The 23,035-nt window shown below is 59.4% G+C and overlaps 2 protein-coding genes across 8 annotated transcripts in view; both read right to left on the bottom strand.

Annotated features, from left to right (window-relative positions):
• The window catches only part of PAQR5 (progestin and adipoQ receptor family member 5), a 72,419-nt gene extending 58,316 nt beyond the window's left edge, over positions 1 to 14,103 (bottom strand). For 2 of the 6 annotated variants that reach the window (XR_515352.4, XM_008249808.4), the window contains exon 1: positions 13,822 to 14,103. Coding sequence is in view for 1 of the 6 variants with exons in the window: in XM_008249808.4 (XP_008248030.1) it covers positions 13,822 to 14,088 (267 nt within the window). In the remaining 5 variants the exon portion in view is untranslated. The remainder of the gene's footprint in view (positions 1 to 13,821) is intronic. The other 4 variants (XM_051836633.2, XM_008249811.4, XM_002722383.5 and 1 more) reach the window with 3 other exon arrangements.
• Positions 14,104 to 18,821: 4,718 nt separating this feature from the next.
• Positions 18,822 to 23,035, bottom strand: part of GLCE (glucuronic acid epimerase) — a 121,489-nt gene continuing 117,275 nt past the window's right edge. Inside the window, exons 4-5 of one of the 2 annotated variants that reach the window (XR_011380949.1) lie at positions 21,768 to 21,921; positions 18,822 to 20,402 (exon numbers count right to left, since the gene is read on the bottom strand). Coding sequence is in view for 1 of the 2 variants with exons in the window: in XM_017338288.3 (XP_017193777.1) it covers positions 21,866 to 21,921 (56 nt within the window). In the remaining variant the exon portion in view is untranslated. Of the gene's footprint in view, positions 20,403 to 21,650; positions 21,922 to 23,035 lie in introns of those variants that run through there. The other variant, XM_017338288.3, reaches the window with a different exon arrangement.

Genomic DNA, 23,035 nt, shown 5'->3' with positions numbered 1-23,035 from the left:
CGGACGCTTTGGGGGAGGGGGAGTGTTGTGGGATTCCCGGAGAGTCTCAGAGGGAAATATTGTCTCACTCCTCTTGCAGAGGCACAGAGCTTCCTCTTGTTGCAAAGTGAATTAATTTCTGGGGCCGGTGCTGAGGCGTAGCGGGTAAAGCTGCCACCTGCAGTGCCAGAATCCCATATGGGTGCCGGTTTGAGTCCCAGCTGCTCCACTTCTGATCCAGCTCCCTGCTGTGGCCTGGGAAAGCAGTGGAGGATGGCCCAAGTCCTTGGGCCCCTGCACCCGCGTGGGAGACCTGGAAGAAACTCCTGGCTCCTGGCTTCTGATCAGCGCAGCTCCGGCCATTGTAGCCAAGTGGGGAGTAAACCAGCAGATGGAAGACCTCTCTCTCTCTCTCTCTCTCTCTCTCTCTCTCTCTCTGCCTCTTCTTCTCCATCATCTGTATAACTCTGACTTTCAAATAAATTAATAAATCTTTTTTTTAAAAGTGAATTAATTTCCCCTAGAATTGGCCACAGCTGGAGCTTCAGGGGTCGGACGTGGGAGTGGCAAGGGGAGAGGCAGAGCGCCCAAGTACACGAAGGCTCATCATCAACAGTTTGTGTGCAGAGAGCACTGGACAAGGAGCCCAAAAGCCAGGCTCAAGTCTGACCTGAGCTGTCCCTGGGAAGCCCAAGAGTCAAGCCCAGGCCGTGCTGTGTCTCAGTTTCCCCACACCAACGTGAGAAGATGGAATGCCGGCACCTGCTCTGCCCCTCCGGGTGGTCTATGAGACCTAACTGGAGTGCCTGGCACCGGCAGGCAGGTGTGAGTGATGCGGAAGGCAGGACCGGGCACGGCCCAGGTGCGTGAACCCCTGGGCTCATCTGAAGCTGCAATCCTGTAGCTCCTCTCTCCAGAGGGAACCGGGACTGGAAAGCAGGCAGGCAGGAAGCCCTCGCTGGAACAAGCCCCAGGAACGGCGCTCTGACCTCGGGAGTCCAATCCTGTCGGACTCCCCGGCCCTTCCCGGGCCCCTTAGGAAATGAGAAGCAAAGGCTTCTGCTTAGCAGGACGGACGGGTCCAGGCACCTCTGAGGCCGACCGTGGTGCTTCTGGAAGAGAAACCGGGTGGGGACCTGCGGCCAGAGATGCGGGCGTCTCACACGGGATCACAGAGCAGGCGCAGACCCCGGTCTTGCTCAGCTGCGCGCTTCGCGCTGGGTGCACCTGCTCCAGCAGCTGGGCGGGGCGGGCAATAGAGCGAGCGACACTCCCCTCCCGGCCCTAGGCTCACGGTGCAGCCAAATGCATTCTCTGCCTTCACGCCAGTTCCTCTTACAACAACAACAACAACAACAAAGGTTCATGAGGCTGCTAAGGGAAAGTGTCCCCCAAACACCCACGTCCCTTGCATCAGAAACCACCCAGTGCCCACCTCCGAGGCTTGCCATGGCCTCCTCCTCTCCTCTCCCCAGGAAAGGCTTCCAGGCTCCCAGCATTGCCACTTCCCGCCTTGCCCTTGGGGACCAGTGCAGGGAACCTGGGGAGGGAGCTGTGGCGATCTCGGCGCCCAGGGATGAAGGCGCGAGTCCACCCCTGTCCATCCCGCTGCAGGCCTCCCCATGGGTGCAGAAGCCCCCGGAACTCCACTGCCCCCTGCCCTTGGTCCACCCCAGGGTGATGGCTGCCACCCTCTGACTGCCTGGGCGGGCTCCTGTCCAGCTGCCCCTCTGCCGCTGCATGCTTGTTCAAGCAGTTTACCCAGGGTCCCCTCGGTTCTCCACCCTGGAGTGGGGGGGTGCAGGGCGGGTCCTCACTGGGCAGCCAGAGCCAGCACCGGGGAGGCCGCAGGGCCAGGTCAGAGTTACAAGAATGAGGCAAGTGCCCATGAATGGGAGCTTGCTGCCACGGATGCCACTCAGGAAAGGTAACGAACCCTCTAGGCGACCATAAAGGCTGCATCGCAAGACGGCTGCAGCAGCTGTGACCTTGCAGTGGATTTAAGATTTCCAGAACCTGGGGCTGTGATCCCGGCAAGTTTTATTAGAATAGCCGGACCTGCCTTGCCCCGCCCCATACCAAAGGGAAAAAAAAAAAAGCATTTTGTGTGATTGGAGGTCATGGGTGCGCGGCTCGGGCCCCAGCTCAAAGGCAGCAATGCCACGGCCAATCATTCCAGCCTCGTGGCTGCTGCTGCTTCACCTTGGAAGACTTTCATTGGCCTTCAAGAGTTCATTTTTCAAATCAAACGCCCCTGCGAGGTCAGAGCTGGCTGAGGGGAGTGGGGGCCGCCGATCCTGGGGCAGGGAGGCTCCGAGAGAGAGGACAGGTCTTCTTGGGAAGGCAGAAGGTACCCAGCCAGGTGGGGAGCATGTGTGCCAGGGGCTGCGGAGCAGAATCGGGTATGGGTGCGCCCAGGAGGCTGCTGGAGGAGCAGGTGCGGGGCGGGGCTGAACACGGAGTGGACACAGGTCCCTGCGGGTCCGACATGCCCGAAACTTCACCTTCACCGTGAGCCCCCAGAACACTGAACACAAAGTCAACTCATTCCTGGGCATAAAAATCCACATCCACAAGGCACCCATGGGATCCACTGCCCCGCCTTCCCCGGACACTGACCTGAGCACATCTTCCTCCAGCTTCCGGGTTCTGACCGCCCTGTTCCAGCCCAACACACACACACACTCCCCTGCACCTGTCAGCCTGAGCTCCTGCATTCCTCAGAGCCTGTCCAGCCCACCTCCTCCGGGAAGTCTTCCTGGAGGCTTGCTTATTTAACCACTCACATACTTTACTGTACTCTGTCCCTGTCCCTGTCCCACAAGCCCTCCTGGTCCCGTGTGCAGCCACAGGATTTAGCAACCACGCTGAAGGAAGATGTGTCAATTGCCTCTCCAAGAGGAGGGGAGAACAAGGCCACAGGGGGAGCCCCAGGATGTGGGCAGGGTGGGGGGAGGGCCAGGCCCTGGGGGTAGGGCTTAGTGGGGTCTCCACGGGTGAGGTGGGCAGGGCAGGGGAGGCAGTGCAGGATGAGTTCCAGTGATCCCAGAGGGCCTTGCGGGCATGCAAGCCGGGGTCTGGGTGACTTGGGCAGGGGCAGCACTGGCTGGTGTGTGAGCCTGAGATAAGGCCGATGGAAGTGGTGTGGGCTGTCGGTTTGCCCCGTGACTGACGCACGCAAAGAGAACACGGAATCGCAGACCACAGGGACAGGGCCGTCCGCTCCCTCCTGCCCCTGCCTCGGTTCCAGGGACCACCCTTCCAGCCGCCCCCTTGCTGCCCCAGGAAACCCCCCGGCCTTCCAGCTTTCGCTATTTTATGGACACAACCCCACCACCATCTCCTTCGCCCCAATGCGTGGCCTCAACCCCCCCACAGGGGATACTCGTTCCACCCCTTACAGCGCAGGGACCGCTCCCCCTGCCTGCAGGCCACCCCTGCCCATGCTGGGGACCCCCCATGCCTCCTCCTCCTCCAGGACCCTGTGCCAGAGACATCCCCCCACCCCGCCCGCCCTGTGGCTCTCCCATCAGCACTCAGAGCAGCAACAATAAAAGCGCCCTAACCCAGGTTGGGGAGGCGATTCGCATTCTGGACAAAAGACGGGAGCCCCCCCCCCCGCTCCCCCGGTACACAAAGCTTCCTCTCATTCACCAAGACAAAGCTGGACACCTAATAGAAAATGCACATGGCGCCTGGCTGGACGGAGGAGAGACAGGGCACCCAGCGGCTCTTCCAAGAGGCCGTGGCGAAGTATTGAACCCCGTCCACGCTGGGAAAATGCACACGAAAGCTGTGTCAAGAAACTGGTTTCCACGGTCCGGACTGGCAGCTGTGGGCAGCCCGGGTGATGCTGGGTGCAGAGAGTGAGCATCCCGGCTGTTGCTGATTGGGGTGGTGCCTGCACTCCGAGGCGAGCCGACGGTCACTGCCAAAACACAGGTGCACGTGACTTCTGGGCATCGATGCCAACGCTGGATGTGGATGTGGACAAGCTCGCAGAACCACAGCTCACGGAGAGACTGCACGGCTTCCATTGTTTTGCACCAAGCAAACCTCTGAGCTCTGAGTGAAGCTTCTGAAGTACCCTCGGGTCCCCAGCTACACCTGCGACACGACTCAAGTGCCACGTGCCTTGGGTGGTGGCAAGCCACGAGAAACAGCCGCCGAGTCCATATGTCAGACTGGCTGGATAAGGTATGTGACACCCATGTCCTGGAACATTCTAAAGCTAAGAACCACGGGAGTCTCGCGTGGGGCAGGCACCTGGCACAGGGCTCAAACTGTCCCTTGTTGGAGAGCCTGCCCTGAGTCCCTGCTCGCTGGCGTCTGACCCAGCTTCCTGCTCACGCCCACCCTGGGAGGCAGCAGGTGACGGCTCCAGTACTAGGAGTCCCTGTCACCATGAGGGAGACCTGGGTTAAGTTCCTCACTCCTGACTTCAGCCTGACCCAGCCCCAGCTGTTATAGGCGTCTGGGAAGTGAACCAAGAGATGGAAGATCACCATCTCTCTCTGCTTTTCAAATAAAATGACATAATAATGAAAATAAATTAAATAATGAAAACAAATAAATGAATAAATGAAAATAAATAAATTTAATTATAAATAAATAAATTTCTAAAAATTACAAAGAGAAAGCACTAACACAGGCATGAAACCGGCAGAGTTTTCTGAAAGGAAGGAGGAACGCACAGGTCAGGGAGAAGGGTTGTGGTGAGCACGCGGCACAGGGAAATCTTCAGTTTCTAAATTCTCATCCGTGTACATTTGTTTCCTTAAAAAGTTGGGGGAGGGGCCAGCGCTATGGCATAGTGGGTAAAGGCGCTACCTGCAGTACCAGCACCCCATATGGGCGCCAGTTGGAGTCCCGGCTGCTCCACTTCCGATCCAGCTCTCTGCTATGTCCTAGGAAAGCAGCAGCAGATGGCCCAGGTTCTTGGGCCCCTGCACCCACGTGGGAGACCTGGAGGAAACTCCTGGCTTCTGGCTTTAGATCAGTGCCGCTCGGCTGTTGCAGCCATCTGGGGAGTGAACCAGTGGATGGAAGACCTCTCTCTCTCTTTCTCTCTCTCTCTCTCTCTCTGCCTCTGCCTCTCTGTAACTCTGCCTTTCAAACAAATAAATCTTTAAAAAAAAAGTCGGGAGAGGGAGCTGCAAAATAAGAAAGACTAAACAAATGAACTCCTCTGCAACTCACTCTCCTGCTTGATCTTTTATTTACATAAAAGGCAGAGAAACAGCTCCCATCACTGGTTCACTCCCCACATGCCAGGAATGGCCAGGGCTGGGCCAGGCCAAAGCTGGGCGCCAGGACTCCATCCAGGTCTCCCACATGGGAGACAGGAACCCAACTCTTTAAGCCACCACTGCTGTCTCCCAGGATCCGCATTAGCAGGAAGCCAGAACCAGAAGCCGGAGCTGGGACTCGAACCTAGTACTCCGATGTGGGTCACAGGGATCTTAAGCCTCTTCCCATTCTGGCATCTATGCTGTCTCTCCTCACTCCCACTGATGCCTTTTTCGTAAAAGCAGCCTGCAGCCGTGTCCAGTCCTGCACTGCCCCAGCCTGACCTCTGCCTGCACCACTTCTAAACCCAGCAGCTGCTCTCCAGTCCTCACGGGCTGTCCTCCGCACCCTCCACGGAGCTCCCACGCGCTCCCACTGTGCACCGCGCCACGCTCTCCAGGTCCTGTGAGCGCCTCCTCCAGCCCCTGCAGGCTCCACCTTCTCCACCTCCAGGGGCTGGGCCCCTGCCTCCTCCTCTTCCCGGTCCCCTCACTCTTCCTTGCCGGCCCTACGCTGTCTGCCTCGGCTTCCTCACCACCTGCACACACGTCACACCCCCTCCTGTGAGCCAGGAGCCAGGGAGTCTGTGACCCCACATGGACATCTCCCAGCATCTCCAACCCCACACACCAAAATTGTGGCCAGGTGGCTTCCTGTCAGCTACATTCTGCACACCTGGGTGTTTTCCTGGCCACTCTCACATCCAAAGCCTTCCAGCCATCAAAACCTGGCGGGTCCTTCCTGAATCCCCCCAGAATCTGTCCAGTCGTCCTCACTTCCATCACTGCCCACCGATGGGCTACAACAGCTTCCTCCCCGATCCTGGTGCTGTCTCCCACCTCAGGGCCTTTGCACCTGCTGCAGCCCATGCTTTGGGTCCTGGCCTCCCCTCTGCACTCCTGCTCCACCTCGATTCATTCATATCTCTTTTGGAAATCAGATTCACATCATTTCTTGAAAGAAGCCTTTCCTAGCCCCTAGGACAATAGGTCGTAAATGTCCCTGGGGAGACGTGCCAATTCTAGAAAAATATTTGTTCATCGCAGCCTGGAAGGGGAGGTGTGCAGCTTCCGGCTGCCAGTGTGGAGAAATCAGGGATGTCAGCAGCACCCTGCAATGCCCAGGACCGGCCCCCACAGCAAAGCACTTTGTGGCTTCGGGGCTGGTGCTGCGGCGCAGCGTGTTAAAGCCTGGCCTGCAGTGCCGGCATCCCATATGGGCACCAGTTCGAGCGTCAGCTGCTCCACTTCTGATCCAGCTCCCTGCTAATGCACCTGGGAAAGCAGTGAAAGATGGTCCCTTCACCCGTGTGGGAGTCCCAGAAGAAGCTCCAAGCTCCTGGCTTGGCTTAGCTCTGGCTGTCGCAGCCATTTGGGGAATAAACCAGCAGATGCAAGACCTCTCTCTCTCTCTCTCTGCCTCTCTTTCTCGCTCTGTAACTCTGTCTTCCAAATAAATAAAATAAATCTTAAAAAAAAAATGACTGGGGCCGGCACTGTGGCACAGTGGGTTAATGCCCTGGCCTAAAGCGCCGGCATCCCATATGGGTGCTGGTTCGAGTCCTGACTGCTCCTCTTCTGATCCAGCTCTCTGCTGTGGCCTGGGAAAGCAGTAGAAGATGGCCCAAGTGCTTGGGTCCCTGCACTCACGTGGGAGACCAGGAAGAAGCCCCTGGCTCCTGGCTTTGGATCGGCGCATCTCCGGCTGTTGTGGCCAATTGGGGAGTGAACCAGCAAATGGAAGACTCTTTCTCTCTCTCTGTGTAACTCTGACTTTCAAATAAAAATAAATAAATAAATCTTAAAATAAAAAAGAACTTTGTGACCTAAAACATCAGGAGTGCAAGGCGTGGACTCTGTGGGGCCCCCACGACACACGACACCCCCACTTCTCCCGCACACTGCCCGCCACGAGGAAACATCTACCTGTGCAGAAGGATTGGCCGAGTTTCAGCCTCTGAGCTTTATGGGACCAAAGATGAATGAAAGTCACTGGGTCGCGTTTACCTCCCCCTCTCCTCCCTCAGGGCCCAGCACCAGCACGGATCCCAAAGGTGGCAGAGAAAATATGCAGACGGACGGGGCACACCCAGGGCAGGGAGGCCACTGGGCCTTCCAGGCTATCACACAGCGTCACTGCCCTGGCCACTGCCCAGCATCGTGTCGGTGCTACGCTCTGTGCCGCCTTTGCACACCGGTGGCTCATCAACACTCTTCGTCTCTTGGCTGTGTGGGCCCCTCAGAGCCAAGCTGATCCTCTCCTCTCCTCTCGTTAAACCGCTGCTCCTCCCAAGTTTACCCAAGCAGGTGCAGCACTGTCGACCACCAGCAGCCAAACCAGAGACCTGGGCACCCGGGTGCCACCCCCCACCCTTCACACCTGCTTCCTCCCCACCCCCAAGTCCTCTCTGCTCCCTTTCAACCCATCGGACATCATTCCCAGCAGCGTCCTGCTAAGGTGACAACCAGCCTGTGTCACTCGCTGATTAAAAACCTCTTCAGTGTTCTGACTGTCCACAGGGCACAGCCTGCCACGGGGCCCTTCCTGTGCCCCCTCCTCTCCCAGCCTCCACAGCCTCCGGCACGGCCTCCTCTGGTCCAGCACAAACACCTCCAGGCCATCTCTTTCCCTTACATGCCAGATCTCACGCTCATCCTCAAAGCCAAGTTCAAACACCTCTTCCTTCCCCCATGGTACAGAGGCTGCTCAAAAAATTATCCATAGCTAAGGTCAAAGTTGTAGCACAGTGGGTAAAGCCACCAACTACAACACCGGCAGCCCGTATGGGAGCTGATTCAAGTCCTGGCTGCTCCGTTTCTGATCCAGCTCCCTGCCAAAGCACGTGGGAAGGCAGCAGGAGATGGCCCGAGTACTTGGACCCCTGCACCCACACAAGAGACCCGGATGGAGTTCCTGGCTCCTGGCTTTGGCCTCGCCCAGCCCCAGCTGTTGTGTGGCCATTTGGGGAGTGAACCAGCAGATGGAAGATCTCTCTCTCTCTGTCTCTTCTTCTCTCTCCTTCACTCTGCCTTTCAGATAAAACGGATCTTTAAAATTCCACTTCTGGGCAAGCACACGAAGGAACTGAAAGCAGCGAGTCCAGGTGTTATTTGCACGCCCGCTGCACCTCAGCATTGCCTACAGTCACCGACGGGGGAGACCGCCCAGGTGTCCTGCGACAGGCGAATGGGCACACGGAGTGGGGCCGTCCGCAGGAAGGAACACTGCCCAGCCTGCGGAAGGAAGCGACTCGGACACACGACGCACTGGGAGTGCCGGGGGGAGTGGGGGGCGGATTGTGCTAAATGAAATCAGCCGGTCGCCGAGACGACGGCGCGGCTTCACCTGCACCGGGTACCCGGAGTGACAGAGAACAGAATGGTGGCTCCAGGGCTTGGGAGGGACCCAGAATCACTGTTTATTGGGCACAGAGTTCCAGCTGGAAGACAGGACAAACATCGTGGATGGACGGTGATGACAGGTGGACGACAGGGTGGGTGCCCCTAACGACAGTGGATTGGACACTTAGACACGCGGGTGAGGCGGCACACTTTATAGTCTGTACGTTTTACAATAGCAAGAAGGCCGAAAACCCGCCTCTTCCTTTGGCGAAGCTGTCCAAGGACCACAGCCACCTCCCCAGTCAAGCACGGCCCTGGGCGGAGCTGCTGGTGCCCCAGTCAAGCACGGCCCTGGGCGGAGCTGCTGGTGCCCCAGATTCAGCACGGCCCTGGGTGGATCTGCTGGTGCCCCCATGCACCTCCCCAGTGCTGCACCCACAGATCATCCCTTCCCCATCCTCCCGCGGCCAGGGACCCACACCCTAGAGCACGGTCTCACCAAGGACGACTCCGCCAGCGTGTGACCCAAACCCACGGTTCCGGGTCAGCACCATGCCCAGCCCAGAGCAAACCCCTCCCAGCCGCCCCCACTCACCAGAAGACGACTCTGACCTTCGGTTAAGCAACAAGGTCAGAAGGGGCTTACATGGAAGAAGTTAATAAACAGCTCACTGGGGAGAAATAAACAAAATAAAAGCCGGCAGGCCGTGGCGGGCGGGCCAGGGCCTCACGCACACGTTTCCCCGTGGTGGATTCGCTTCCTGCGTCCCCTCCCTGGGCATCGGCTGAGAGGGGTAAGTGGGGGCGCACCGGTTCCCAAGGCACAGGTACCTGATTAGTCACCAGGCCTGCGGCCCTACCCCCACCTGCTTATGTAACCCAAGATCTGAAGGCAGAGAGAAGTTGATCTTGGCTCTCAGCAAGAGGTCAGCAGGCCAGCCCCTACCTACGGATTCCTCACTCACACCCAGTCCCATCCTCACACCCAGGGCTGTCCCTGCCTCTTGGGTAACCGTCCGAGGTCATCCAACCTGGAGGTGATGCTTTGGTATGCAGCAGATGAGGCCAAGGACGCTGCTCAAGGTCATACGGTGCCCAGCACTGTCCCCAGAGCCGGTCTAGCTTCCCCCATCAAAAAAAAAAAAAAAAAAAAAAAAATTCTCCATCCAAACCGCCAATAGCGCTGAGGCTGACACGCCTCACCAAGCCCCGGCGGCCTCTTTCAGAGACAAGGAACTGAGCCCGAGCGGTGATGGGGTCAAGTTCATACTGTGAGTCAGGCTAGAGTTAGAACCCAGGGCTCCCAAGCAGCCACGCCAGCCTTCAACCCCCAGGAGGGCAGCCATCAACTCCACAACCCGTGGAGTGGCAAGGTGGTGGGGTGGCTGCAGGGGGACCCTGGGATGTAGAAGCCATGAAGGTCATATCTCTGACAGCTCTGACAGGCTCCAGATGATCTCACCAAGGCCAGCCTGGCCACCTGGGCCAGGGGACTCCCAGGCACTCCCAGGGGAAGACGGTGTGGTGGGGCGCTGGGGTGCCCAGGCAGAACGCCCTTGTCTGAGGTTTACCCCAGCAACCACAGCACCTGGGGGTGAACCTGGCCTGGTGTCAAGGTCAAAGACAGGACAAATGTATAAGGCAAAACCCGGCTTGGAGGACAGGGTGTGGGTGGGAATTAACCCTCGGAGTGCTGCCTTGGTGACAGCTCCTTTTCCCCAGCTGTGTCCCTTGCACCTGTGGGCGCCTCGCTGCCATTCTGCTAACTTCAAAGCAGCATGTGGAGTCGCCTGTACCCTTTCCCACCCCGGGAGCCAGCACCATGTCCCTAACCCATGGGCCAGACTCCAGGGCATCAGGGCTGACAGGGCGGCCCCATAATTTACGACCAACTGACTCACATGGTGTCGCAACAGGCGTACTTTTCCATCCTCTGTGGCTGGAAGCCACCAGCCTTGCAGCGATGGTGGTGATAAAGAGGAGGCCGGGGGACAGGAATGCAAGGGGCTACGTCCCAGGTCATGGCCTGATCCTCTTCAGGAGAAGCGAGCCTGGCCGTGTGGCTAGGGGCAGAGACGGCCGGGAGGGCATGGGGAAGACCTACAGCGGCACCAGGCCAGGTGTCCCTGCCCTCTCTCCCGCCCTGGCCCCTTCCTCTCGTTTCTCCACCAATTGCCCTTGTGGCGGCCATGGGCTCAGTCCTGGAGCTGCTCCTCCAGGTAACCCGGGAGGCGGCAGGCCCACAGGCTCTCGCCAGGTGTGCCTGTGTGCCCCCCAGGAACCTGACGCAGGGCACAAGGACCCAGCTTCCAGCCAACTCGAGCCCAGTTAGCAAAGGCTCCAACTCTGCTCCAAGAGACCCTGCTGGCCTCTGGGCCTCAGTTTCCACTTCCATACAATAAAAGAGGGGGTAGATATACAAAAGTGCGTGGCAAAGGAATGAACAGACAAGTTTGTCGCTGAGGGCTGGGGCTGCGACACAGCAGATTAAGCAGCAACTTGTGAGGCTGGCATCCCGTGCTGGAGCACCTAGTTCAGGTCCCACCTACTTGACTTCCAGTCCAGCTCCCTGCTAATGCACCTGGGAAAGCAGCAGCAGATGGCCCAAGTCCTTGGGCCCCTGCACCCACGTGGGAGACCTGGATGGAGTTCCTGGCTCCTGGCTTCGACGTGGTCTGGCTACTGCAGCCATGTGGGGGGAGGAATCCCCAAATGAAAGATCTCTCTCTCTCTCTCTCACTCTGCTTGTCATATACATAAGTAAATCTTTTTTAAAGGATGAGTTAATTTGGTGCAAAAATTCTTTTAAGTCCGTGCGTAGCTTTTTTACACGGTATGCATTTTCTCGGAACTCCCTGGTGAGCCCCCGTATTTATTGATTCCACACAGATTGACTGGGCACCTGCTACACGTCACGCACTCCCTTGCTGCCTGAGCAGCACACGAAGCAAACAGAAGGCCCTGCCCTCCTGCCCTCGTGCCCTCCCAGCAGACGTCCTCCAGGGGCGGGCAAATGATGCACAAATGCCGAGTGGTGCATTAGAGAGAGGCAAGTGTGGCCGAGAGCAAGGCAGTGCAGGGGCGGCCTCCCCGGAGAGACGCGGGCTCTCTGTCCTCTGTCCTCCGCGGGCCCTTGTTAGGGGCCCAGAACTGGCTGGGCTGTGCAGGCACAGGCACAGGTCACCGGGCTGCCAGGGTGGGAGGTCTGCGCCAGGCTGGAGCCGCGCGACCCTCTCTGCAGCCCGACCCCGGTGGGGCAAGAGCCCAGCAACTCCGTGTGCTGCAGCCAGTCCTCCAGCCAAAGGCCTGGGGCTGGGGAGGGGATGGGGAGGGGCTGAGGGGCCGCAGGGGGCCTGAATGGGGGATTTCTTCTAGATCCACGGGGTCTTCTGCATCCCCAGTCCGTCTGGGTCTCAGAGACCCCTCCGCCCACGGGGCTCTCGGCCCCCTCCATCTGAGCCTGCCTGCCTGGCTGCCGCCTCCCCTCATGGGCGGAGGGTGGGAGCGGGATTTCAACCTCCCCACCCCCCATGAATCTCAACAACTGCTCTTCCCCTAGAGACCACTTCTGGTCAATGACCACTTCCTGCGGGCCCACTGTGTGCTCAGTGTGCGAACTACTCTCTGCGGGTTACCAAGATGCCCGTCCACTGCGCGAGCAATGGACACACACACACACACACACACACACATACACCCCACAGAATCTTGGTCATCTCTCCCAGTCTGCAGCGGACAGAACCGTCTGGACCATGCACTCCCTCACAAATCAGGCAGCTCCCACTGCGCCCATTTCACAGATGGGGATATTGAGGCCCAGGAAAAGAAGCTCTTTCCCCAATTCACGCTTGCCCCATAGGGGAGGCAATGACTGTTAAAGTTCCCAGATGAGATCTTCCCGAGCGAGAGATGAGAAGGCCAAGGGGAGGGGACTCAAGCTCTGTGCCACCAACCTAGGGCAGGGCCGATAGCGCATTTTACCTGGCGCCCTCTGCCTCTCCTCGGTCTGACAGGTGGGTGGAGGGAGCAGCCAAAGCCTGAGGTCCCTCTGGAGAAGCGCAAGGGACCTCAACACAAAACCAAGTGGCCCCAAGGGGGGACGGGTGTCAAGGCGACTCGGGGTGGCACCGGGCCACTTCCCAAATTGTGTTTGCTACTCACCAAGGTCAAAGACCCCAGGTGGGCCAGGAAGATCCCAGCTGTTGGAGTGAGTTCCTCCGCTTCCCCTAGGACCCCGGGTGCTGGGGCCCAGCGCACCTGCCCTCCTGCAGCTCTCTGGCACCGTGGGGAACTAACCAACTGCAGCAGGAAGTTTTCTGCTGGGTTTTCTTGCTGCCTGGAAGTGGTGGCAGGGCAAAGCCCCATTGGCAGGAAGGCACTCAAGGGCAGCCGACACCTGCAGAGTCAGGGGCCAGCCAGAATGCAGAAGCCACCCCAGCCTCTGGAAGGCAGTGATCTGAGGTGGGCACTCCACCGTGGGGATGAGGGAGGCAAATTCCTCCCCCTCTCCCTGCCGCCTTCCTGTCTGCGGCCCTGTCCGAGCCTGTGCTCTGACCCATGCCACCTGCTCCCCGCCTCTGCGAGGGAAGCCTTCGCCCCTTCCCACCCCAAGCCGGGAAGCCGAGCAAGCCACTTTGCGCACACCAACCGGGGTCATGGTTCTGTGGTCCCTTCCCCCGGGGCTTCCCGGACTGCAGCCCTGGGACGGGCTGGGGGCGGGGCGGTGGGCGCTGATATCCAGCTCCGGCCGCAAAGCCAAGGGGCGCCGCTTCCATCCGGCCCAGGCCGATCCGGGCGCGCACGGGGCGGCCCCTTAGCGCGCGCGCCAGCCGCTCACGCCGAGGAGGCGGGAAGCATACACGTAAACATTCCAGAAGAACCCGCCGACGGTGCGGTCCCTAGCCAAGGAACTTCGTGAGAGGTGGAGGGCCGGGGTCGCGGGAGAGAGAGAGAAACCGGCACCGTCGGGAACTAACCAATTGCAGCGGGAAGCCCTCTGCCGGCGCACGGGTCGCTGCACCTCTGCCCGGCGCCCGCGCGGCGCCGCCGCCCCGGCACGGGCACGAACTCCTCAGGACGCGCTCTGGCAGCGGCCACCCGGGCTCCAGGAGCGCCGCGGCGGTGCAGGGCGCGCGTGGACGGGGAGGCGGGCAGGCCGCGCGCGGCTGGGGACCCGTAGACAGCACTGGCGGGGAGTGCCGTCCTCGGTTACCTGGGCTCCTAGGGTCCCCGGCGTCCCGTGGACAGGGTACGGCTCCCGGCGCAGCTGCCCCCCTGCTCCTGGGCGCTGCACCTGGCCCGGGCCGGGCAGGCGCGCCTCTCTGCGCGGGGCGGGGCGGCCCCGGGGGAGGAGCCGAGGGCGGGGGGACCCCTCGGTTCCCGGGTCTGCGCCTCCCCGCGCGCCCTGACCGCGGACTCTCCGTGACCTCCAGGGCACGTCCCCATCCCGGCAGCCCGAGGGGCAACCACAGCCATGCATCCAGGTAGAGTCGAGGTGCGCTTAGGCTCCTACCCCCTCCACCCCCGCCCCCGGGGCCTGAGGGCTGGGAGGCTGGAGGCCTCACTGAGGGCAGGAGCACCCTCAGAAACGGCGTGGGAGGTGCCCGGGAAAGGCGAGGAAGCCATGTGTGGGAGGGACCCCCCACCCCACGTGTCCGCAGCCCTGCTGTCAGCCCACCCACGGTCTCTGGATCCACTGCCAGCCTCCGTTTCCTGGATCGCAGGCTGTGGGCTGGAAGGTGCCACCCGCTGGACGCAGTGATGAGAGATAAGCGCAAAGGGGCAGCATCAGACTCCAGGAACCCGCACTGGCGCTGAGGAGGCGGGCTGCGGCCACTTCCGGCCCAGCCTACCAGAATTCTAGCAAATCCACCTCTGGGGCCAAACACTGGGGCTGAGGCAGGAAAGTAAGGGGGACACCTTCTCCTCCCACTTCCTCTCTGGGCGGCTGCTGCTCCCAGCCTCACCCTGTATGCCCTGTGCAGACAGCAGGAGGAGCAGGGGACTGGAGGCCAGAGACCTCCCCATCTGTGTGTGTGGGCTGCAGCTGGGGGTCTCAAGGCTCTGGTGGGGTCTTTCTGTGGTTGTGCCTCTGGCCGGGTGTCTGTCTGTCTGTCCTCTGAGGCCTCAGTTCCATCCAAACAGGCCAGATGTTATCTCCTGCACAGCAGGGCTTGGGGACCGGGACTGGGACTGCGACTGGGACCAGGACCAGGAGAGCAGATCCGGGTCTAGGCTCTGTGCAGAATTCACAGACGCCTTGGGCAGGCCGCTGACCATGGACAGAAAGGACATGGCCAGTCCCTGCTCGGGCGTCTCAGGGTTGTGGGGGGGCTCGGTGAGCCCCTGGCCACTACACACTTTGGAGGATGGAAGCGTGACAGGCGTGGTCTCTGACACCATCTCCTGACGCCTGGACAGTGAGGGAGCAGAGGCCGAGCCCGGCACTGGCCTTGTTGCCCACCCTGCAGGAGTGGCACAGCCCTCCCCCTCCCCTAGCCGAGAGACACGCCCTCAGGCCCGCTGCAGGCATCTTTGTGCACACCCTAACCAAAGAGGGCAGGCGAAGAGGCGCAGGCGTCAGTAGATTGCCCGTAAGTTGATCCACGTGTCTTGGCAGATCCCTCACTGGCAGCGCCACACCCGCTCCTGCCCTTCCAGAGTGTAAAAGCTAGCCAAGGGGGCCGGCGCTGCGGCGCAGCGGGTTGAGCTCTGCCAGGGGCGCCGGCATCCCATACCGGCGCAGTTGGAGTCTGGGCTGTTCCACTTCTGATCCAGCTCCCTGCTAATGTGCCAGGGAAAGCAGCCCAGGATGGCCCAAGTGCTTGTGTCCCTGCACCCACGTGGGAGACCTGGATGAGTTTTCTGGCTCCTGGTTTCAGCCTGGCACAGTTCTGGCTGGTGCAGTCATTTGGGGAGTTAACCAGCAGATGGAAGATCTTTCTGTCTCTCTCCCTCTCTCTGTAACTCTGACTTTAAATAAATAATTAAAAAAAAAAAAAGTGCAGGCCGGCGCCATGGCTCACTAGGCTAATCCTCCGCCTGTGGCGCTGGCACACCGGGTTCTAGTCCTGGTCAGGGTGCCGGATTCTGTCCCGGTTGCTCTTCTTACAGTCCAGCTCTCTGCTGTATCCCGGGAGTGCAGTGGAGGATGTCCCAAGTGCTTGGGCCCTGCACCCACATGGGAGACCAGGAGAAGCACCTGGCTCCTGGCTTCGCATCAGAGCGGTATGCCAGCCTCAGCGTGCCGGCCGCATCGGCCATTGGAGAGTGAACCAACGGTAAAGGAAGACCTTTCTCTCTGTCTCTCTCTCTCTCACTGTCCACTCTGCCTGTCAAAAAAAAAAAAAAGTGCAGTGGAGAGGGTGCTATGGCTGGTGAACACACAGTGACATCGAAACCCAGGAAAATGAAGTGGGACCACAGGGAGAAGAAATTTATGTATTTATTAATTTGAAAAGCAGAAGGACAGAGAGAGAGAGAGAGAAAGAGAGATCTTCCACCTACTGGTCCACTCCCCAGTTGTCCACAATGGCTCGGAGCTGGGCCAGGTTGAAGCCAGGAGCCAGAAACTCCATCTGGATCTCCCATGTGGGTGGCAGGAACCCAGCACGTGGGCCATCTTTCACTGCTTTCCCAGGCGCGGTAGAAGGCAGCTTGGGTGGAGTTAGAGCAGCCAGGACGTGTCAACCAGTACTTGGTGCTCCTATATGGAATGCTGGCGATGAGAGTCGTGGCTTATCCACCAGTGCCGGCCCCCATGGAGAACAGAGCACGATGGGTTCAAGTCGCCCATTTCATGGATGAGGAAATGGATGGCCAGAGAAAAGGGACGTGACCTGTCCAAGGTCACACGGTCGCAGGAAGTTCATAGAAGACCTGCAGCTTGGACACAGGACTTTAAGATCCTGGGCTGCCCACAGAGACTTGAACATGGGACCAACTGGGATTTCTACCAGGAGGTGGGAGGAGCCTGCTAGCAGGGAGGAGGAGCTGAGTGGGGACCTTGGGCAGCAAGGGAGGCAGGGCAAGTGCCAGGCAAGAGCTGGCAGGAGGGACCGACATAGACCCCGAATGTCTGCAAGAACAGTAGACCCGCAGCATTTGGAATGGGTGCCTGCCAGTGGAGAGAGAGGGATACGGGACATCCCTGCCCGATGAGACGGCAGGTGACACGTCAGGAAGGCAGCAAAGTGACACGGGGTGAGCACCGGAGTCAGTACCCTGCACGTGCGTGGCCTCCGCCGTGCTGTTTCGCCCCTCTGACCTGCAGTTTCTTTATGCCAAGGGGGATAAGAATCTCTCCTTTCAGGGGAACTGTGACCGCAGAATGCTGAGCAAGTTCAATATCTGGAATTAGGCTTTTTTTTTTTTTTTTGCCAGTGCACAATTTAACCCATGTTAGAGTGGACACTTGTGTGTCTTTATGGCAATGGGGGATGGACAGCAAATGGCCTCGGCAGCAGTCTGAGGGTTCCCGGGGGGGGTGTCCCACAGTGAGTCGCCCCTGACGCCTTCACAGCGGCACCCCCATGACTGGGACCCGCCCACCCCTTCCCTTGTCTGGGCAGGTGCCCCACCCCAGGCATGCAGCTACTCCGCCCGGGTGGGCCCGGGCTGTCTGTACTCTTATTTGTTCAAGAGGCCATGTCCCACAGCTGGGACAGTCAACACCCTCACTCCACGGCAAGATCTGTCCTCCACCCTCCACCCTCCTGCACCCAACCCCACCCTAATCCGTAGGTCCACTCCTCACTCACAGCCGTGGAGCCATCAGGGCAGGGCCCAGGGCTCCACTTTGCAGATGAGAAAGCCGAGGCCAGGATCTGCCTGGCAGGCGTCAGACCTGGAACCGCCACCCCGCCCACACCGCGGGCGCTGCACTGCTGACAAAGCCATTCCCGGGGGCCGGAAGGACCAGTCTTATTGCACAGAGACAGGACGGGCATGAGGCGCCTCTTCCAGGGGCACTCGGGCTTGGGATTAGTCTCCCGGGGCTGTGGCAATAGCAGACGTCTCCTGTCTCCCGGCGCTGGCTGCAGAGCCCCAAAGCAGGCTGACGTGTCTACAGAATGCCCACCTGTCCGCACCCCTTTGTGTAAGGAGACCGGTCGCCGGCTTCAGAATGATCTTCTCGCTGGGTCTGTCACTTCATTACGTCTGCAATTTTCCCAGTCAGGTCACGGTCCCAGGCAGTGGGGCTGAGGCTGTGACATCTCTCGGCGGGGAGGGGGAGCCGGCTGAGCTGGCCGCAGTGCCCTTCCTCCGACTGGCAGCCCTGGGCGGTCCAGCCAGGCTGGACCCCACCCTCCTGCTTCCTTCCAGCAGTTCTTGCCTCCATCTCAGTCTCCTGCAGCGCCTTCTCCCATCTGCTCGTGTGATGGGCACGCAGCTGGGGGCGCCCGGTTGGGGTTCTCTGACGTCCTTCCCTGCCCGCCCCCCTCCCCAGGCTGCCCGTGGCTGTGTCCATCACTGAGACCTTGTAGAAATAGAAGAGACGCCCCTTCTCGGTCACAGGCTCAGAGAAAGCAACTGTTCTCCCTGCTCGCCCGCCCTGAGCCTGCAGCCCCACCGATGGTGCCCAGGGGCTGACGGCCTGTGCCAGGGTGTGCCAGGGACAACACGGTGACTGCCAGGCACTCCCCAGGCCCAGCTGCTGTCCCGGGAGCAGGACTGAGGCGGGTGGAGCAGCAAACAGTGGTCCTTGACCACTGTGTGTGGGGAGGGAGGGACAGTACCAGGGCCTGTCTTTCCAGGTCCCTCAGCACCAGAGGAGCTAGAAGGGCCGTCAGGGCCACCTGACCTCAGTCCTAAAGAGGCCCAGAGAGCAGCAGAGATGCCGGAGAGGGGCCTGCAGACACGTGGCACCAGAGCTGCCTGGCCCAGGCTGGTCTTTCTGGCAGCTGGGGGCCCACGGTTCCTCTTGGGCAGCTCCTTGCTTGCAAGGGGACAGTTGGGGACTGGCCTGGAGGTGACATTAGCCCAGAAGCAGCTCCTTTGATTTGGGTGGAGGGCTTGCTTGGGGAGGTTCAGGGGCAGGTTCTTGTAGAGATTAAGAAGGGGGTTTAGCACCCCCTCGGCCTGCGAGCGCCCTCCTCATCTACAGTAAGCTTGTTCTGTCCCGTTAGCCTAGGAGGGTCCCTGTCCCTCATCTCAGAATACCCTGTATGATCCCAATTTCCACGTAGGTAACAGACAGCCCGAGGCTGGCTATTTTACAAAGAAGAGGTTTATTTATGCGGCAGTTTCGGAGGCTGAGAGCCCACGAGCAGGTGGCCCCATCTGCTAGCCCACAGCAGACAGCGTCTGTACCAGCCACCTTTCGTCCCTGCACTGGCGTGCCCGAGACGGGAGATTACGCAGGAAGGTCCATGTGGCTCTGTTTTAGAGGCTGCAAGTCCTAAGGGCATGAAGCAGGCTCTGGTAGAGGCCCCATGGTGGCAGAATCTGTGCAGAGGACGGGTCACAAGGCGGGCCAGGAAGCAGAGAGACTGGGTGGGGCACGAGCCCGGGCTCTGCCACTGGAGCTTCTTCCAGGGCCACACAGTGAGCTAAGGCCCTCCATTGCCCCGCCTCCTACAGGTGCCACTGCCTCCCAACAGCGCCACCCTGGGGACGTAGCCTGTAACACAGGGGCCTCTGGCGGGCACTCCAAGGCTGGAATCACCAACAGCCCATACAGCTCAGAACCTGTTACAAGTGTAACTGTAATAAGAAAATACAACCTAGTAAGAACCCTCATACAACCCTAATGAGAAAATGCCCATCTAGGGTTCTCAATCCTCATTTGTCGTTAGCGTCAGGCACTGATCCAACCCAGATCCCTCGAGGCGGGGCTCAGGGCTCTGTTCCCCAGGGGATTGTGCAGACCCCCAGGGGGCCCAACTGCCTCCACCTGCTTGATACTTGGTGCTTCTTTGTCATCTCGCTGCACAGTGCTCTCGGCCGGGCCTGCCACACAGCAAATGCACATATACACAAAAATACGTGCAGAAGACGCGGCCCCTTCTCTGACGGCTCCAGCGCACAGCGGTGGTGGACTTCCCCGGCAGTGACTACACTCGCACTCCCTGTCTACACTACAGGCCACCCATGATGCCTGGCTTGTGGTGTGCCTGGGTTTCTCTCCTTCCCATGCCGAGTGCACGCGCGCTGCACAGGCTGAGCCCCGTTCCAAGCAGCCATGGCTGTCGGCTCTCAGCCTGAATCCACTCTTTCCTTAAAGACTGCGGGAGAAACACTGACCCATCCCGGCCCCAGGCGCCAGCTGTCTGCATGGCTCCAGTAACCCCACACCTGACAGTGCAGCCTAAGGAAAGAATCCGTAAAACACGACAAGGGCCTGCGCACCCAGTTTCAGCTGTACACCTAATAACCGGACGTTTGAAGCAACCGAAATGCCCGGCACTCGGGCCCATGCAAACCACAGCACGCCTGTTTTAAAAGCTAATTGTGCAGACTGTTGCAACATGGAGAAGTCCTGCTGACGCGGGGCTAAGTGCAAATGTGCACTGGCCAGGGACCAGGCTGTGAAGAGGCCACTGAGCTGCAGGTACCAGGGCGAGAGGGGGCAGGAAGGAAGGAAAGCCAGCCACGTGCCCGATTCGGAGGCCGGGGGTTGGTGGTGCTTCTCTCTCTGTTTCTGGTGGCGTCATGGTGTTTCCACGACGCGGGTGCACGGTGTGTATAGAAGGATGATGATGATGAGTCTTGTATACGAGATTCAAGCGCCCCTATCCAGGTGCGAGGCGTATTGCGCCGAAGTTCTATTGGGGGGATGGCTCTCTGCAGCCCCTGCGTGGGAGAGGAATGCGCTTCAGACTGACAGCAGTGCCGGGGGGGGGGGGGCCTGAGCGCACTGCCCGCAGCTGACACCGCCTCCCGCACCAGCCACGCATCCACCCATGCTGTCTGTCTGTCCTGTGACGCACATTCCCAGGGCGCTTCCAGGGAACGCAGGCTCTGGGCCTCCCATTCTCCGGAGACTAATTTATTCCACATGAAGACTACCTGTGGGGCAGGAAGGGGACAGGAAGGGTGTGCAGGGCCCAGGGCTGACACAGGCGGGTGGAGATGGGGCCCAGGGGGTCGCGGCCAAGCCACTGGCCTTCTCCCCTCTGCCTTTGGCTCTTCCCCAGAGTCGGAGAGGGCAGACGTGGCCAGTGCTACCCCGAGCCTGGCTACAGCAGGCTGGATGGGCACGGACCCTTCTAGAAATAGTGCTGGCACAGGGTGCTGACCCCTGCGTGCGGGGCTGGCGCCAGGCTTGAGGCTCTGTGGCAGTCTGGTGTGGACGCTTTGAAGCTGTGTTCTCAGGAAACGCTGTGTTTTCTGTCCCCATCCAGCCCAGGAGCCGAGAGAGGGGGAGCTGGAAGGGCCTCAAAGCTGTGCCTCTGGCCGCGGGGCAGCCCAGGACAGCCCGAGAGCCCGGGCGCCATCCCGTCGGCGGGGCTCACCTCGTGGAAGTTGTCTGGGGGCCAGGAGAAGGCTTCGCCAGACCAGAGGGTTCAGAACAGCCGGGCCAGGCGTCCAGGGCATTATGGGCTCCGGATCGCATTTCATGCTCACAAATCCAACCTCTGGATTGTCCCATTTCACAGATGAGCGAGCCGAGGCTGTGACGTCTCCAAGGTCACGCAGTGGGACTGCAACAAGGTCCAGGTTGTGCGCACAATCGCTGTGCTGTGTTGTTTCACTCAGCCACCAGACGGAACACAAATTAAACATACGGGGGCCAGCTTCTGGCAGAGCGGTCAAGGCGCGGCTGGAGACACCTGCATCCCACGTCCGCGTCTGGGTGTCAGTTTCAGCTACAGATCCTGAGTCCAGCTTCCTGCTAATGCACACCCTGAGACGCGGCAGGGGACGGCTTGGACCCCTGCCGCTCGCGCCCGCATGGGAGGCCTGGATTGGATTTCGGGCTCCTGGCTTTGGCCTGGCCCAGTCCTGGCTGTTGTGGGCCTATGGGGAGTGAATCAGCAGATGGAAGATCTGCCTTTCTCTGTGTATCTCTCTCTCTCTCTCTGCCTTTCAAACAAATAAAATAGGTGTTTTTTTTTTTTTAATTAAATGCATGAATTGTTTTTCTGGAACATGTCTGCTTCGACTGGCGCCGCACATGCACCCTGACGCGGCCGTGCCCACAGGACTCCTGCTCACCGGAACCAGCCAGTCTTGAGGCTGTCACGGGATCGCGCCCTGGAGGTAAACAGGTGACTGCTGAGATGTCAGGAGCAGGCGTCCCGTCCACACCTCTTTTAGGGACTGTCAAGTACACCCGGGCCGTTACATACGAGTGCATTGACCAAAAGGCCTGTGGAAAGATAGAATGAAAAGATACAGTTACTTTGGTGCAAAACATCGTGAAATCCGTGCACACGTAGGGAAAGTTAGGGGTAAATGCCCCCCCCCCAAAAAAAAAAAAACAGGCATGGATTTCAAAATTCTAGTTCCATTTCTCCACAAACCTTCTGAAGTCTTCCTGTTCGTTAAACCAGAAGGGACCACAGACATGTCAGCTCTTCTAAGAACATTAAGCTCCTAAAAGGGCAAGTGACTCACCTGAGGTCACTGCATGGATTAAAGATTTATTTATTTATTTGAAAGAATTACACAGAGAAGGAGAGGCAGAGAGAGAGAGAGAGAGAGAGAGAGAGAGAGAGAGAGGTCTTCCATCTGCTGGTTCACTCCCCAATTGGCTGAAACAGCCGGAGCTGCACCAGTCCAAAGCCAGGAGCTTCTTCTGGGTCTCCTACGTGGGTGCAGGGGCCCAAGGACTTGAGCCATCTTCTACTGCTTTCCCAGGCCATAGCAGAGAGCTGGATTGGAAGTGGAGCAGCCGGGGCTCAAATTGACGCCCATATGGGATGCCAGCACCACAGGCGGCAGCTTTACCCACTAAGCCACAGCGCCGCCCCCAGTGCATGAACTGAACTGAAGGTCAGGTTCCCACCAGCTGCCACCTGCCCCGCGCTCCTGATTCGCTCCTCAACTATTCTGGGGCAGCTTCTGATGATCTCAGAGGGTGCCTCAGGGTGCAGCCCGTCTCGCACTCACCCTGCACTGTTGTCCCCAGATCACGGATCCCCAGAAAGTCCCCAGTAACTCGAACACTCCGAAATGCAAAAGCAAGGTTTTTATTAAAAATACAAGCCGCGACAGGGACCTCATCCAACCATCCGGCGCAACAGAGGAAGGAGGAAGGTCCCAGGCTTTGTTCGGGGACACTTTTAAAGGAAAAATACGTCAGCAAGGGCTTACAGTACGGGGCCTTTGGTGATGGGACGGGGCTGTTCTGGGTTACTCTTAGTTGGACGGGGTGGTCTCCAATTGGTGTGGGTTCAGAGAGTTGCCTTATTTGGTAACCTCCACTGAGCTGCCCTTGGTCTACTGAGCTGTCCTTGGTAAGCTTTGCTGTCTCCGGAGTG

Source organism: Oryctolagus cuniculus, chromosome 12 (genome assembly GCF_964237555.1).
Source record: "Oryctolagus cuniculus chromosome 12, mOryCun1.1, whole genome shotgun sequence".
NCBI classification, from domain to species: Eukaryota; Metazoa; Chordata; class Mammalia; order Lagomorpha; family Leporidae; genus Oryctolagus; species Oryctolagus cuniculus.
This window is presented reverse-complemented; position numbering and strand designations above follow the sequence as displayed.